This window comes from Mustelus asterias, chromosome 25 (assembly GCF_964213995.1).
Source record: "Mustelus asterias chromosome 25, sMusAst1.hap1.1, whole genome shotgun sequence".
NCBI lineage: Eukaryota > Metazoa > Chordata > Chondrichthyes > Carcharhiniformes > Triakidae > Mustelus > Mustelus asterias.
In genome coordinates this window covers 33,024,076-33,041,005 of record NC_135825.1, presented here as the reverse complement: position 1 = coordinate 33,041,005, position 16,930 = coordinate 33,024,076, and the positions used below count along the sequence as shown (strand labels likewise).

The following is a 16,930-nucleotide window of genomic DNA, read 5'->3' as shown; positions in this document are numbered from 1 at the left end:
TTAGGATTGACTTGTTTTCTTATTTTAATGATTTATTCAGTTGTTTGAAGCATACGACAGCTTGACGTTGATCAATTTTTATTTCAGCATTAAGATTGTGAAATTTGTTACCCAATTCCAAAAATTGTTCAACCAGTCAGTAACATTCATTAAAGGGAAATAGCTTGTTGCATTTATATGTTGGCAATGTACAAGAACTTATCAAAATTAATCAATAGTTTTACTCCTGGCAAAGATTTGGAGATATATTTTCTTGATTTATGTTTGCATGTGACGCTAAGAAATTCCATTTTAGCCAAATATCTTGAGACTTCCTGAAGATCCAAACGTTGTTGAGAAATCATCGATTTTGAAGTTAAGCTTTGCAAAGATTAATGTACAAATCACTAACATGCAAATATTCATGGACTTGGTTTACTTCAAACATCTATTGGATTACTTCAGATATTAATCATTTTTTTCATTGCATGAATACTTAACATATTTTTAGTTTTTATATTAATCTCTTTAATACAAAATGTAATACAACCTCTTAAGCACCCATATGCTAATTCATTTTAAGTAAATGTCTCAAAACAATTTTTTAAAATGTATTGAGCAGATTAAGAAATACAACATTCAAATTTATGTGCATCCTCCTTGTGTAAAACGAGTTCCAGACCAATGCCATTAATGCAGCAAAATGTCCGAGGGCACTTTATAGTTGGTGGTCTTCAAAGCAGAATCGTAGAAACCCTACAGTGCAGAAAGAGGCTATTTGGCTCATCGAGCATGCACTGACCACAATCCCACCCAGGCCCTATCCCCACAACCCCATGTATTTACCCTACTAATCCCCCTGACACTAATGGTCAATTTAGCATGGCCAATCCACCTAACCTACATATCTTTGAACTGTGGGAGGAAATCGGAGCACCCAGAGGAAACCCACGCAGACATGGGGAGAATGTGCAAATTCCACACAGACAGTGACTCGAGGTCAGAATTGAACACAGATCCCTAGTGTAGACAAAACGTTAAACACGCTGGGTGGGAGTTTGAGCCTGCACTCTCCATCTGCGAGATTGCTGGTGGGGGCTCAAGATCCAGCAAAACCCAGAAATCGTGAATCTCGCCAGTGAGATAATGGGCGTAAACCTGATTCAATACATTGTAATAAATTTCAATCCAATTAAACACCCCCCCCTCCATATTTTACCCCCTCATGAGATTTCCATACCTCACTGCCACGTCGATAAGGTTTACAACACGTGCACCCAGATATGAATCTGTCGAGTGGATTGCCCTGGGGACACAAAAGTCAGCATAGCCCACTGGGGAGAGGGACATGGACAAGCAATGCTCTGGCAATGCCCCCGGCACTGCTCCCCCCCAGCACAGTGCAACCTGTGCCGGGGGCAGTGCCAGGGGAGAGCCCTATGGGGAGCCTTACGTGCGGGGACCCATCTATTTGTGGTGACGGGGGCAGGGTGGGAGCAGAGACAGAGCGTGATGTGGATGCTGAGGATGATCGGCGGGGGGCAGGGGAGTTGGAGGGGAGAGGGGTGAAGGGGTGATGCCAGTGCTGATCTGTGGCAGGGGTGGGGGGATGGGGAGGCTATAGACACCTCAATGATGAACTGAGGGAGGGGGGGGTGGAGAGATTAATATTTGTTTCCATCATTGGGATGCCCTTCCCAGCTCTGAGAGCCCCCGCCAAGCCCACATTGACTCTTTATTCTGTAGTTAAAGGGACAGAGGGGCAGATTTTCCCGTTCTGCCCATCACGGGAAACGTAGCGGGTGAGGGGCAGACCACGGATATGTCCAGTGAGCTTGGGCAGGATTTTCCGGTTTCGGGCTTAGTGCAGCGGGAAAACCCTGTCCAAGATCTGAAGGGAAAACTGGCCGGTGGAGTTGGAGAGTTCCACACCAGTTTTCTCACCAGAACGAACACTCAGCCAAATTCTCGTCAGATTCCACTCACAGAAGCTATATTTGTAATTCCAGATATGTCATTGTTTTTCTCAGGTAAAATGAAGTCACCCATTTTCTTCACAGCAGTTCCCTTGCCAAATAAGACACTGAGTAATTTTACCACTAACAGTCCATTTTATTTAAGAGCAACACGCTGTCTTCCAAAGGCTGATTTTGGATAACATTTAGTATTCATTCAGATCAATTTTGCCAGCATCATTTATATGGAACTCTCCAACTAAAAGAAATATCAAAGCTGAGATCAAAATACATAGAAAACGATCCGTTTACAAATAAGAAATAAAGGTTTCACAATACCTGTACACTTTTTAACATGACTCCCACGTTTAAACCCATGTCGACTCAGTTTACACTTGAAATTTGCTTCCCAAAACTCTGCAAACCAGATGTTTCTTCTGTTATTCTCCAGGGTCCGACTCTTGAAGTATCTGTCAAACCCTACAAAAAGGAGCATTTGACAATCATTCACATTGCTAATAATTATGGACTATTTTCCATCCAGAAGTGGTGAATGATCTCTTACTGCAAGTAAAATCAATTATTGGCATGTCCAATGAAAAAATACATTCACTGATTATTTTATGATGCAATTAGGATGATATTGATGAACCATGATGACCATGTCGCTGTTTGAGCTCGTGTACATTCACTCAAATTTGGTATCAGCAATTGGTGACGTCTTGAATCGTTTCCCTTACCAATTTTCTCCCCTCACATTTTTTGTCAGAAGACACTGACTCAGCAGTAGCATTCGCTCCCTCAAGCACTAGAACCTCTCCTGTCCTCTGCCTATATGACCATTCTCTAGAAATAGTCCATTAACTGTGGCAGGATGTTTTAGATGGAGTGGTTTCAAGCTCCACCACCCAAAGAGCCAACGAGTTCCCGCATGGAACTTCAGCGCCTGACGGGTTCATAGAAACCCTACAGTGCAGAAAGAGGCCATTTGGCCCATCGAGTCTGCAGCGACCACAATCCCACCCAGACCCTACCCCCATATCCCTACATATTTTACCCGCTAATCCCTCTAATCTACGCATCTCAGGACACTAAGGGACAATTATTATTATTTTGCCATGATGTGGAGATGCCGGCGTTGGACTGGGGTAAATATAGTAAAAAGTCTCACAACACCAGATTAAAGTGGACTTTAACCTGGTGTTGTGAGACTTCTTACTGTGTTATTTTGCAGGCAGGAAACAGCTTGTTTTCAATAATTTCCCACTTCAGGGCCTCAATTTGGTTGGGGAGGGTGAACCAGTCTAGGCCTTGCCTGTCGTACCGTTAAATTGCAGACAGGTCAGAGAGGGCAGAAAGACTGTGGTTAGGCCATCTGGAGAATTTGATGCCATCCCGCAGTCAGCCTGAACATCTGTCAGCAAGGCACAGATTGAAAGTCTCTCAGGTCCATCTATTCACTGAAATCATCCACAGTGTGCCCCAATAACATTCTGGCTAGCCTCGCATGATCGAATGGAATTTAATTGGTACGACCGATAATTGATAAAATTTAAAGTTTATTTATTAATGTCACAAGTAGGCTTACATTAACACTGCAGTGAAGTTACTGTGAAAATCCCCTAATCATCACACTCCGGTGCCTGTTCGGATACACAGAGGGAGAATTTAGCATAGCCAATGCACCTAATCAGCACATCTTTCAGAGTGTGGGAGGAAACCGGAGCACCCGGAGGAAACCCACACAGACACGGGGAGAATGTGCAGATTCTGTACAGTGCCCAAGCCGGGAATCGAACGCAGGTCCCTGGCACTGTAGGGCAGCAGTGCTAACCATGGTGCCACCGTACTGTTGCCAGAAGTTCAATAACGTAAAATGAAAAGGCCTGCTCAATGTAAAACTGTGCTATAATTTAATTGTTAGGATTCTATCCCAGGTTTGTGCTGTTAACTAAAACTGAGAATTCACACTTCTAAACATTTAGATTGTGTGCCTTCATAGGCACACAATAATGACACTGAATATTTCTGCACATTTTTCTCAGTCCATATTTTTTCCCTCAAAGCCTCACAAATATTCAAGGCTGTTGTGTAGATGACCCAAGTATAAAGGAAGTTGGCAGAGACTACTTTAATTCTCATCTGTTAAATAACTTTAAATCCTTACCATTTGATAATCAGGTATACTTCATACTCGGCAAAGCGTCTGTAGAACACTTCAGATTAAAGTGAATCAAAGTGATTTCAGTGTCAGGACGTTTTCTGCATAACCATGCCTCATTCATTCCTGCTGCATTCCCTGAGTCTGACAAACAGACGTGTATAACACAGGATTCCCTCTGGCTTCCAGGCATGAATAGTGCCATTCTGCCATTCTGACCAGTATAATCTAATGAAATTTAATTCCTATTGCCAATAAATGATTTTGCCTGAAGCTCAATAGTGTAAAATGAAAAAGATTGTGGAATACAAAACTGCATTATAATCTAACTGTCAGATTCAAGTGTGAAAGAGGACTAATTTGAGTGGTTCCTAAGGCAAAAAAATCCAACACAGTATGTATTCCAATACCATGAATATTAGATTAGCCTCTGTCCATATGTGAACACTATCCCTAATTACACACACTACGGAAATACTTCATTGATGTAACAAGCCGGAATCTGATGGATAATAATTCAACAGTGACAGCAAATTTCAAGGAAGCAGTCAACAGAACCATTTTAGGCTTTAACTGTTAATGCTTTGTTAGTTCCAGCTATCACATTTCACATTTTTCTGCTAACTGTTAAACTCAATGGCACCAGTCTGCATTTGTGTAGCGCCTTTAATGTAGAAAAATAATCCATGGTGCCTAACAGAAGGATAATCGTAACAAAAGCACAGTCAAGTGAATTGGCCTGGCGATCTTGAAATAAGTGTTTGTTTTTCTTTTCTTCAAGAGTGGCATGGTAGCACAGTGGTTAGTACTGCTGCCACACAGCGCCAGGGACCCAGGTTCAATTCCAGCCTTGGGTGACTGTCTGTGTGGAGTTTGCACATTCTCCATGTGTCTGTGCGAGTTTCCTCTGAGTGCTCCGGTATCCTCCCACAGTCCAAAGATGTGCAGGTTGGGTTGATTAGCTTTAGTCTCAGAGGGATTAGCAGGGTAAATACATGGGGTAACGGGGATAAGGTCTGGGTAGGATTGTTGTCAGTGCAAACTTGATGGGCTGAATAGCCTTCTTTTGTACTCTAGGAATTCTATGATTCTAAGAGGATTACATGGCTGAAGGGCAAGCGCATGCAGAATAATGAGGTCTAACTTTGGCCTGATTGTATGGGCAGGATTTATTTTTCATTCTTCTTAGTTGTGCATTTAAATTGATCTTTGAGGACCTCTGGGGGAAACAACACATGGCAAGGGCACAAAGAATGATGACTGTAAAGCTCCATGACTCTATGACTGCTGGAGATGCTGTGGCAATAGTTGGATACCTAAGAGAAATCCCACTGAGCTGGACAAAAGAAAGGGCTATGGAGCAAGATGACCTGGTCATTCATGGCAAATGCTGGCAGGATAAGATGGGATAATGCACAGTTATCACAGTCAATGAGAGCATCATTAGGGTGGTTTTATTGTCATGTTAAGGAGTAATTCAAACACGCAGCTGTGGGGAAGATGGGCATGGATAAAATCATAGAATCCTATAGTGCAGAAGAACGCCATTTGGCCCATCGAGTCTGCACCGACCACAAACCCACCCAGGCCTTAATCCCCATAGCCCCATGCAATTACCTTATCTAGTCCCCCTAACACTAAGGGGACAATTTAGCGTGGCCAATCTATCTAACCCGCACATCTCTGGACTGTGGGAGGAAACTGGAGCACCCAGAGGAAACCCATGCAGACACGGGAAGAATGGGTAAACTCCACATAGACAGCGACCCAAGCTAGGAATCAAACCTGGGTCCCTGGCCCTGTAAGGCAGCAGTGCAAACCACTATGCCATCGAAAGAATTAATGTGTTGCAAATTTCTGGTGAGGAGGAGAAGTTAGGAGATATGTTGGAAATGTAGCCTGCAAAGACTGACAGGTTGAGGATGTTTTGAGAAGGGGATGATGACAACAGTTTTGAAGTGGATGTGAGGGGCCCAGTACCCAAGAGGAGATTAATGTGTGCAATGTTAATCAGCTTGGGAAAACAAGGTAGGAAACTGGATCGTAAGCAGTATATCATGAATCATATCACAGAATCCCTACAGTGCCAATAACAGTCCTTGGGGAGGCCGTTCCTAGTGCATGGCTTCAGCAAAATGGCATTTTGCAGTAAACACAGGGCAAGCCAGCAAAGGCTCCATCTTGGCCACCTCACAGGCTCTTCAACACCTAAAGGTGCCAGCCTGCACCGACAACAATCCCACCCAGTCCCTATCCCCGCAACTCCATGTATTTACCCTGCTAATCCCCCTAAGGAGCAATTTACCACGGCCAATCAATCTAACCTACACATCTTTGGACTATGGCAGAAAACTGGAGCAGACGGAGGAAACCCACGCAGACACTGGGAGAACGTGCAAACTCCACACTGACAGTCACCCGAGGCCGGAATTGAACCCGGGTCCCTGGTGAGCAGCAGTGTGAGAACAGAGTTAAGGGATGGGCCAATTTCAAGACTAACCGGTACCAATGGAAATAATTTTGATGATTATTTGATAAAATTCACCTTTCCAAAATCTACAAATGGTTAAGAAGCATAAAATCTTGTCAGAAATGAATTAAATGTATTTTTCTGTTAGGCTTCCCTCTTTAGTTGTTTCTTATCCACCTGAAAGTAAAGGTACTTCAGTACTGGGAAATTAATGTTTTCCCATTCAGTAACAGCACTCAACTGTGCCATAACTGGGGATCGCATATACAAATGAGTCTTTACTCTACCCAAAAAACATACCTTAATGAGGCTCACAAAAGCACCATTTATTACACTTGCATGACATATCATTTCACACAGCAACTATCCCTGGGATATATTGCTTGCTTTTTGGCACTATTTGGAAAAATAACAGATCCTGTTTTATAATAGGATCTGATATTAACTATTTGAAAGCAAATGGGTTACAAACAAATTAAAATGAGGCCCTTCTAGCTTTTGCCTGTTGATAATGACAAGTTGTATTTTCTCATGAATTTAACAGTTTAACCAACTGTAAAGAATCATGCTCAATCAAATTTAATTCTTTATTTTCCTGACATTAATGAATGTTATGCCACTTGCACGGTGGCACAATGGTTAGCACCAAGGATTCACTGCACGAAGGACTCAGTTTCTATTCCTGCTTGGGTCGCTGTCTGTGCGGAGTCTGCATGTTCTTCCCATGGCTGCGTGGGTTTCCTCCGAGTGCTTCGGTTTCCTCCCACAGCCCGAATTATGCGCTGGTTAGGTACATTGGCCATGCTAAATTCTCCTTCAGTGTACCCAGTGTGCCAGAGTGTGAAGACTAGGGGATTTTCACAGTAACTTCATTGCAGTGTTAATGTAAGCCTAATTGTGACACCAACAAATAAACTTAAACTTTTATTAAAAGCTACACCGTCCTGAGTCTGATATTACGAGAAGAGTTGTATCAATATATTCATGTGCTTTTGTACACCCTGCAGGGTTTCCATATATACTGAATGTTTACACATTGCGTATCCAGGGTGATGATACAAATGAAATGGCTACATTGTAGTGAGCAGGCTAAATATGAGCCTTACATCCAGCATTATCCAGCAGTGGAAGGGTGCATTTCCGAATGGAGGGCTATGACAAGTGATGTTCTTCAGGGATCAGTGCTGGGACCTTTGCTGTTTGTAATATATATATATAAATGATTTGGAGGAAAATGTAACTGGATTGGTTAGTAAGTTTGCTGACAACACAAAGATTGGTGGATTTGCAGATAGCGATGAGGACCATCGGAGGATACAGCTGGATATAGATCAGTTGGAGACTTGGGCGGCGAGATGGCAGATGGAATTTAATTCGGACAAATGTGAGGTAATGTATTTTAGAAGGTCTAATACAGATAGGAAATATACAGTAAATGGCAGAACCCTTAAGAGTATTGATAGGCAAAAGGATCTGGGTGTACAGGCACACAGGTCACTGAAAGTAGCAATGCAGGTGGAGAAGGTAGTCAAGAAGGCATATGGCATGCTTGCCTTCATCGGCCGGGGTATTGAGTTAAAAAATTGGCAAGTCATGTTGCAGCTTTATAGAACCTTAGTTAGGCCACACTTGGAATATAGTGTTTGGTTCTGGTCGCCACACTACCAGAAGGATGTGGAGGCTTTGGAGAGGGTACAGAAAAGATTTACCAGAATGTTGCCTGGTATGGAGGGCATTAGCTATGAGGAAAGGTTGGAGAAACTTGGTTTGTTCTCACTGGAGCGACGGAGGTTGAGGGGAGACCTGATAGAAGTCCATAAGATTATGAGAGGCATGGACAGAGTGGATAGTCCGAAGCGTTTTCCCAGGGTGGAAGAGTCAATTACTAGGGGGCATAGGTTTAATGTGCGAGGGGCAAGGTTTAAATGAGATGCACAGGGCAGATTTTTTACACAGAGAGTAGTGGGTGCCTGGAACTCGTTGCTGGGGGAGGTAGTGGAAGCGGATATGGTACTGACTTTTAAGGGGCGTCTTGACAAGTACATGAACAGGATGGGAATAGAGGGATATGGTCCCTGAAGGGTAGGGGGTTTTAGTTAATTTGGGCAGCATGGTCGGTGCAGGCTTGGAGAGCCGAAGGGTCTGTTCCTGTGCTGCAATTTTCTTTGTTCTTTATTATTGTGGGTTTGAGATCGGAGTATAGAAGAAGCAAACTTTGCCCTTGACCATCTACAGATTCTTATAAAGGTCAATCAATCAGCAAGGCACTCGTCTGGCCAGTCCCATCAAGAGATATTGGGGATTCTTCTTGATGGCACCTTTAAGTGCTGAAGAGTGTGGTGGCCAAGGTGGAGCCTTTACTGGTTCACCCTGTGTTTATCGCAAGATGCCATCTTGCTAAAGCAGTTTAAACATGCACTAGGAACGGCCTCTCCAAGGACCATTACCTCTGACATTGCCAGCTAGCACTCAATAAAAGCCGCAAGGCATTTTGGTGGCTAGCATGTGAATTAATAGCCTCTCCTATTAGTGATCAGTTGACTGAGAGTAAACTAACTATTGCTGAAGATTTTGAATGCTACTAAAGGTATACTCACATGTACTGTCCACGTACTGCTGGGAGCTTCAAGAGCGCTCTGGAAACACAGCAGGAGACTTTCTTGGACATTTTGGCAAGATTTCCCCAAACACTGTGAACACTTCTTCCAGTAATTCACTGAGAACTGCATCTAAAATAATAACTGCTATGCTATTCTACCTGATTGGACACCTTACAGGAGCCACCAGGATAAAGGGAGTGCTTGATCATGATTATCTTCAGAGGGATACCCTTTCATCTGTAGGAAGAATGGGGGCAGAATCTGAGGCCAGCAGAACAGCACCAGTTGCTGGAGGAGGAAGGGAGAGGAAGGGCAGAGTAGTGCGTGAACTCATTCCTCCCTCCACTGACAAAAAGTCCCTCACTTTCCTCATCCACCAGAATCACTAGTGCTGCACCTGTGAACCTGGGCAGCTTCTCACTTAGTCCCAGACCATCCTGAAACCTTTCACTGTGTGTCTACCAGCAAACATTCAGTGGAATGGGTACATGAAGGCCACAAAGACCATTCCATGGCAATTGTTGCCAATCCTGCTGTTGTCTCTGTTCTAGGCATGTGCGAATGTCAATAAGCAATTAGGACCAAAATTGCAGGCTAAAACCAGACTGTTAAACACATACGTCTTAACAGCACAGCACCCACTTAGCACCTTCTCTCCACCTTTCACCAAAAAAGCCTGCTGCATATATTGTTTTCTTCACCTTCAGGAATAATGAGGGCTTTCTACATTTGATTAATCATGTCCCGACCAAGTCTGATACAGTAAGTGTGCGATAGAATTGACCTTCCAATTTTGAGCTATACAGGGATTCAACTGTGCCTACAATGAGACCACAACAAAGAATAAACTTTTAAGATATTTTTCTTAGCAGGCAACAGGGGGAAGAGAAACGTGCAAGATTTTACTTAATATCATTGCCATACAGATACAACAGACTTTCTAGCTTAATCAAAAATAGTATAGAATCATAGAATCCCTAAAGTGCAGAGGAGGCCATTCAGCCCATCGAGCCTGCACCGACAGTAATGCCACCCAGGCCCTAACCCTGTTAACCCACGTATTTAGAACACAAGAACATAAGAACTAGGAGCAGGAGTAGGCTATCTGGCCCTTCGAGCCTGCTCCGCCATTCAATAAGATCATGGCTGATCTTTTTGTGGACTCAGCTCCACTTCCCGCCCGCTCCCTAACCCTAATCTCCCTGACACTAAGGGACAATTTAGCAAGGTCATCTTTGGACTATGGGAGGAAACTGGAGCACTCAGAGGAAACCTACGCAGACACAGGCAGAACGTGTAAACTCCACACAGACAGTCGCCTGAGGCTGGAATTGAACCCAGGTTCCTGGCGCTGTGAGGCAGGGGTGCTAACCACTGTGCCACCGTGCCACCCTGACATGTATAATCGCACAGGGCATTTTCTATTCTTCATCAGCTTGTGCTGCAGCATAGAAACCAAGACAACATCTTTGGTTTCAGTTCAAAGTCTTGTCACCAATGTTTGGGTGACATTTTGTATTCAGGTGGCATGCCTTCATTTTTGTCATACATTCAGTTTTGAACCATGCAAACAGTTAGTCGTCGATTTGATTTGATAGACATTTCTGTGGTAGGAATAAAAATTTACCCGTTAAAGCTGCTGGCTCACACCATTCGGGCAGTCAACTGACAGGGATAGTGTAGCTTTGCGGCTTAGTATAGATTGGTAGCTTTCACTGAATTCAATAACAAATGGATAAAGTTTCATTCCACTGGAGGATACTGCCCTGTGCCTCCAGCAGCAAGTGAACAGTAATGTGTGAATATGTCTGGTATACCTTTAATACCAAGATACTGTTTGCTGTTAGGAGGGGGCTGTTAGGTCAAATGCTGTAAGAGTTTTAACAACACCAGGTTAAAGTCCAACAGGTTTATTTGGTCGCAAATACCATTAGCTTTCGGAGCGCTGCTCCTTCGTCAGATGGAGTGGAAATCTGCTCTCAAACAGTGCACAGAGACACAAAACCAAGTTACAGAATACTGATTAGAATGCGAATCCCTACAGCCACCCAGATCTTAAAGATACAGACAATGTGGGTGGAGGGAGCATTAAGCACAGGTTAAAGAGATGTGTATTGTTTCCAGACAGGACAGCCCGCAAGTGCTGGCCACTACAATGCCATGATGTGGACAAACAGGGTGAGAAACTGCCTCAATGTTGAGAACTGTCCAATCAGAACTCCCACCCACCTGACAAAGGGACAGCCTGTTCGGAAAGCTAGTGGCTTTTGCTACCAAATAAACCTGTTGGACTTTAATCTGGTGTTGTTAGACTTCTTACTACAATGCCATGCAGCAATTTGAATGGAAATCAACCCTGTAGTGAGCCACGGGAGAGGGGCGTAACAAGCAATGCTTCAACTCCTTTTACTAACAAGATAGTGTACTTTCACTGAACTCAGGCTATACTGACATTTCAGCTTTAAGGCCCACCTCTATGGTGGCACAGTGGTTAGCACGGATGCCTCGGAGTGCCAGGGACCCGGGTTCGAATCTCAACTTGGGTCACTGTCTGTGCGGAGTCTGCACGTGTTCCCCATGTCTGCGTGGGTTTCCTCCGGGTGCTCTGGTTTCCTCCCACAGTCCAAAAGATTAGATGCATTGGCCATGCTAAATTCTCCGTCAATGTACCCGAACAAGCACTGGAGTGTGGCGACTAGGAGATTTTCACAGTAACTTCACTGCAGTGTTAATGTAAGTCTACTTGTGACACTAATAAATAAACTAAACTTTACAGCATTAAAAACCCATCCAAAATCCCTCCCTAAACTGTCCAAGCAGTTTGCCGCCTTATTCTGTCTTCTCAAATGTTTCAACTCACAGTTATCAGAAATTTAATTGCCCATTGCACATGCCTTCTGCAAGTTTATTGAAGTTATGAATCATTCTGTCCTGTTGGCCAATACCTAATAAGTCTGAGTTCAGCAGAAATTGCTCAAATTTCTTGCATTCTGGAGTCTTCACATGGGAGAAGATTCCCAATGCATGGAGTTTGCCAGGATTCTGAAACACAGGATTAAAACACAGAATTGTTCCGGTAGGGGATCAGAGACCCCAAGGTATATTATGAAGTTAGACTAGACCCAACTATTTGCTATTTTTGGCATTGTGAGGACATGATGGTTTCACTCTAGGTGCGATTCTACTGACACATTGGGAAGCTTTTATCGAAACAAACTTTATTTTAACAACATAGTTTAACTGTAACAAATTAATTAGCTTAACGTTTAACATTTGAACTATACTTAAACATGACACGATACAATTCTTAACTTAAAATTTATGCAGAGAAACATTTTTGACCACAAGCCCATAAGGCAGTGGTCTGCACGTAATGTCCAAGACACCCTATGGGAAAAGGAGATGGTGTGTCCTGTTGGATGGTTCCCTGATCAGAGGTCTGAAATCATTTGGCAGAATACCTCATCACCAGAATCTTCAAACAAGCACCAAGACCTAACTTGACTGATGGTGAGGAAGACCCTCCCCATCAAATCCTTCATACAAGCCTGGAAGACGCTAAGATGGCAGGGTCATGCAACAAAATACTGCACTTGGTTTTACAATTTGTTTCACCCTGAACAGAGAAGGATGGCAACATTTCGCGTGTGAGATTCATTTATTTCACTTAAATTACAAAACTGCTCTCCAATTCCAAAGCTGGTGGGGCTGTACCTGGCCTGGCCTTCAACCCTCGGGAATGTCCCGCAGAGAATCTCCCTCCACCACAAGGCCTGTATCCTGCTCTCCAGAACATAAGAACTAGGAGCAGGAGTAGGTCATCTGGCCCCTCGAGCCTGCTCCGCCATTCAATAAGATCATGGCTGATCTTTTCGTGGACTCAGCTCCACTTACCCACCCACTCAGCATAACCCTTAATTCCTTTACTGTTCAAAAATGTATCTATCCTTGCCTTAAAAACATTCAATGAGGTAGCCTCAACTGCTTTACTGGGCAGGGAATTCCACAGATTCACAACCCTTTGGGTGAAGACGTTCCTCCTCAACTCAGTCCCAAATCTGCTTCCCCTTATTTTGAGGCCATGCCCTCTAGTTCCAGTTTCACACACCAGTGGAAACAACTTCGCTGCTTCTACCGTATCTATTCTCTTCATAATCTTATATGCTTCCATAAGATCTCCCCTCATTCTTCTGAATTGCATTGAGTATAGTCCCAATCTACTCAATCTCTCCTCATAAACTAACCCTCTCAATTCCGGAATCTACCTCGTGAATCTCCTCTACGGAATCAACCCAGTGAAACTCCAGCTATGATATTAAAGCATTCTGGTCATTATGTCACTAGGCTTCCCTCCCATTTAAAATACCATTGAATGCTAAGTATCAATAAATGATCCTACATTAGAAATGTTGCTGTACTTCCCTGTTTGGTATGAAAAAAAGTGAAAAACTAAGTGCAGCATTTCGTTTTATGTCTCTGCCATCTTAAAGCATTCTTTCCTTCACTAACAGTGGAGACTGAGCGATCCAATTTCCAAACTCCAGCTTTTATTGCACAAAGCAGGACCACACATCTTTTAACTCTTCATCCCCCAATCTCACTCGACACACACAGGCGCTCACTCGCACCCATACATTAGGTTCTTGCTCACGCTCAACGCTCATTGTCACTCATTCCACATGAACGCACTCAGCGCTCGTTTACTCCTGATCACTGTCTCTCTTTATCCTCCCTTCTTATTCTCACCTTGTTAATGATGGTCTCCACCCACTCCAATGTTTCAAAGGCGGCACCCCCAAATATTCAGGGACCAGAGGCCTCATGAAATCAGCCACTCTATATGTAATTTAAATTTGAAAAATTGTATTTGCTAAATTAAAGTTTATTTATTAGTGTCACAGGTAGACTTACATTAACACTACAATGAAGTTACTGTGAAAATCCCCTAGCCGCCTGTTTAGGTACACTGAGGGAGAATTTAACATGGCAATGCACTGAGCCAGCACGTCTTTTGGGCGAATTAATTTGGTAAAATGCAAGTTCATTTCTAAGTGCACGGTGATTTTTTCTGACACCTTCCATTTGCCCCTCTTCACAGATTGTGTTCCCTGCTTTATTTGAGATTGAATGTCGCGCCGAGGATGTTTCATGTCGTGGTTGATTGAGAAAATAAAACAAAATGGCTGGAGAGACAAAAAGCTTCAGTGAATTCAACAAAAGGTTTGCGCAACTGTCCATTCTGTATTATCCTTAAAGTGTTTAGTTCGTTGAACTGCTCTGGCCAGGGGAAAGAAAAGACTTCAGCCCAGGCTACAACATCCATTCTGTGAGGGAAATGGAAAACGAATCAATTGTATCGCACATTAACCTGGCATTGTTAACAATTCAATTTCGTGGAAGAATAAAAGTCACTTTGAACTTTAAATTGGAATGTGAGTGCTATATGACTCCAGGCAAGCTGGTGTCAGGAGCAGAAAACTGGTAGACTTGTCTCCATGAGCCGTATGATAAGCTTCAAGAGAAATTAATAATTGTCTTCAAGCAGCATTAGGCATTGCAGCTGGGAATAGTAAGAAAGAGGCACAGACTGACTTTGGCATGATAGTCACATTGCAACTGCAGTTAGCATTGGAGAGAAAACTGCAAGGAGAATTCAATATTTTCTATCTTTTAGTGGGGAGAGCAAGAACTATTTTGTTTAGGAGAAAGGGGGAGACAGAGGATTGCGACGCTGTTGTGTGAGAAGGCGTAGATGTTTACAGCATGGAAACAGGCCTTTCAGCCCAACTTATCCATGCCGCCCAGTTTTTACCATTATGCTCGTCCCAATTGCCCGAATTTGGCCCATATCCCTCTATACCCATCTTACCAATGTAATGGTCTAAATGCTTTTTAAAAGACAAAATTGTACCCGCCTCTACTACTCCTTCTGGCAACTTGTTCCAGACACTCTACACCCTCTGGGTGAAAGAATTGCCCCTCTGGACCCTTTTGTATCTCTCCCGTCTCACCGTAAACCTAAGCCCTCTAGTTTGAGACTCCCCTACCTTTGGGAAAAGACTATCTAGCTTATCTGTGCCCCTCATTATTTTGTAGACCTCTCTAAGATCACCCCTAAGCCTCCTACGCTCCAGGGAAAAACTCAGAGACTCTGCTTTCCATTTAGGTATTGGTCAAGTCCTACTGAAACATCTAAATCCATTTGTGAAGAAATTACTGAAAAGAACGTAAGCAGGGCACAATCCTACATTTACAAACTTGCAGTGAGAGAGTGTAAAAAAATCTGCTGCAAGTCTACATTACAAAGAACAGCAGTTTATTGCAACAACTTCCTGCAGGACATGAAGAAAAGATTATTCACAATGACATTTTCAAATGGATGCTAGCTAATCTTCAATCTCAAGGATAGATTGGGGGCAGCAAATATTGATTAAATGGCCAAAAGTACCATTCACATCACAAATCAATGCGAGAGGTCTGCAAGAAGTGGACAGATTCTATTTCAAATTGTTGCTTCCCTGTTTATTGCACACCACCTACCTCAGTCAATAAGAAAACACAACATCTGCTGAATGGGCTTAACAAACAAACAGAAAGTAAACACCACTTTCTCTCGAAGGTTAAATTCCCGATAATTAAGTGGGGCAGCCCAGTGGTTCCCAACCTTTTCAGTAACACAGCACACTCCAATGAGACAACCAAACCCATGGCACATGCACTTTTCTTCAGCCGAATCAATTGCTCATAGATGTCACATTTACTTACATTGGTTACATGTGGGTTGCTCCTGGATGTTGCCCCCATGTAGCATTTGGGCCCAGTGTGAATAGCAGCAGTGAAGGCCGCTGGATCGGGGCTTGGTGGCCTGGCAGCAATTGTACCGACATGCCAAGTCACCTGGTAGGGGAGTGCTGGTTCCTTCTGTTGGCTGGTGATTGCAGGTTAGCCACTATCTCTGCCATCCTGGCATGGGTGCTGCATTCACTGCTATCATTGCTGGTGCTGGACCTGGCTGAATTGTGATCAACGACACCCACGCTGGCCTCCTGCTGGATAATCCTCTTATTCTGCATTGCCTCCGGTGCCAGTGCGATCATTTTGTCCTCAGTCTGGTGCCAGATGTTGTACCACCTTTTCTTGCACCTGGTGCATTGACCTTGGCCTGTATTGAAAGCTATATCTTAATTTTAGCCTGGGGGGAGGGGGGGGGGGTGCAGTTTGGTATAACCTCTGCCAAACAGCTGATCTTGGTGCGGTGTCACTTCCCGGATCAGAATATCCATCTTGTCCATGTTGAAGTTGAATTTGTCAGCAAAAGGCTTCCTCCTGAGCCACGTGTCATAGCTGATCATTGCTGATGCACAACTTCTGCTCGGAAAGTGGGGGTGGTGGGAATGTAGGGAACCCCATTTATATATTTAAAAAAGATACAGACAAACACACACATATAGGAAGCAGCCTCTTTGACAAACTGGGAGCTTACGATGGAGACAAGGTTGCAATTTGTGCTCAAATGGGATATCACATTGGGCCCTTGACACAAGAGAAAGACGCACATGCACACACACGCACACATGCGCACGCACGCACACAATTTACAACGCAAACCTGGCCAATCATGTATCACAGTGTGTTCTTGACCTGTGAATGTCATGACTAATCAGAGAGAGAGAGAGAGAGAAACATATCTCCCAAAATGCGAACAGGGATGTTCTGCACCAAACATTGGTCAGGTGGTCAATTACCAGAACGTGTAACTTCAGGA

General features: G+C 43.6%; 1 protein-coding gene across 1 annotated transcript in view; it reads right to left on the bottom strand.

Moving 5' to 3' along the window:
• Positions 1-16,930, bottom strand: part of LOC144511889 (metabotropic glutamate receptor 4-like) — a 1,280,229-nt gene that overhangs the window by 706,239 nt on the left and 557,060 nt on the right. Inside the window, exon 5 of the mRNA XM_078242320.1 lies at positions 2,274-2,414. Coding sequence (XP_078098446.1) covers positions 2,274-2,414 — 141 coding nt within the window. The remainder of the gene's footprint in view (positions 1-2,273; positions 2,415-16,930) is intronic.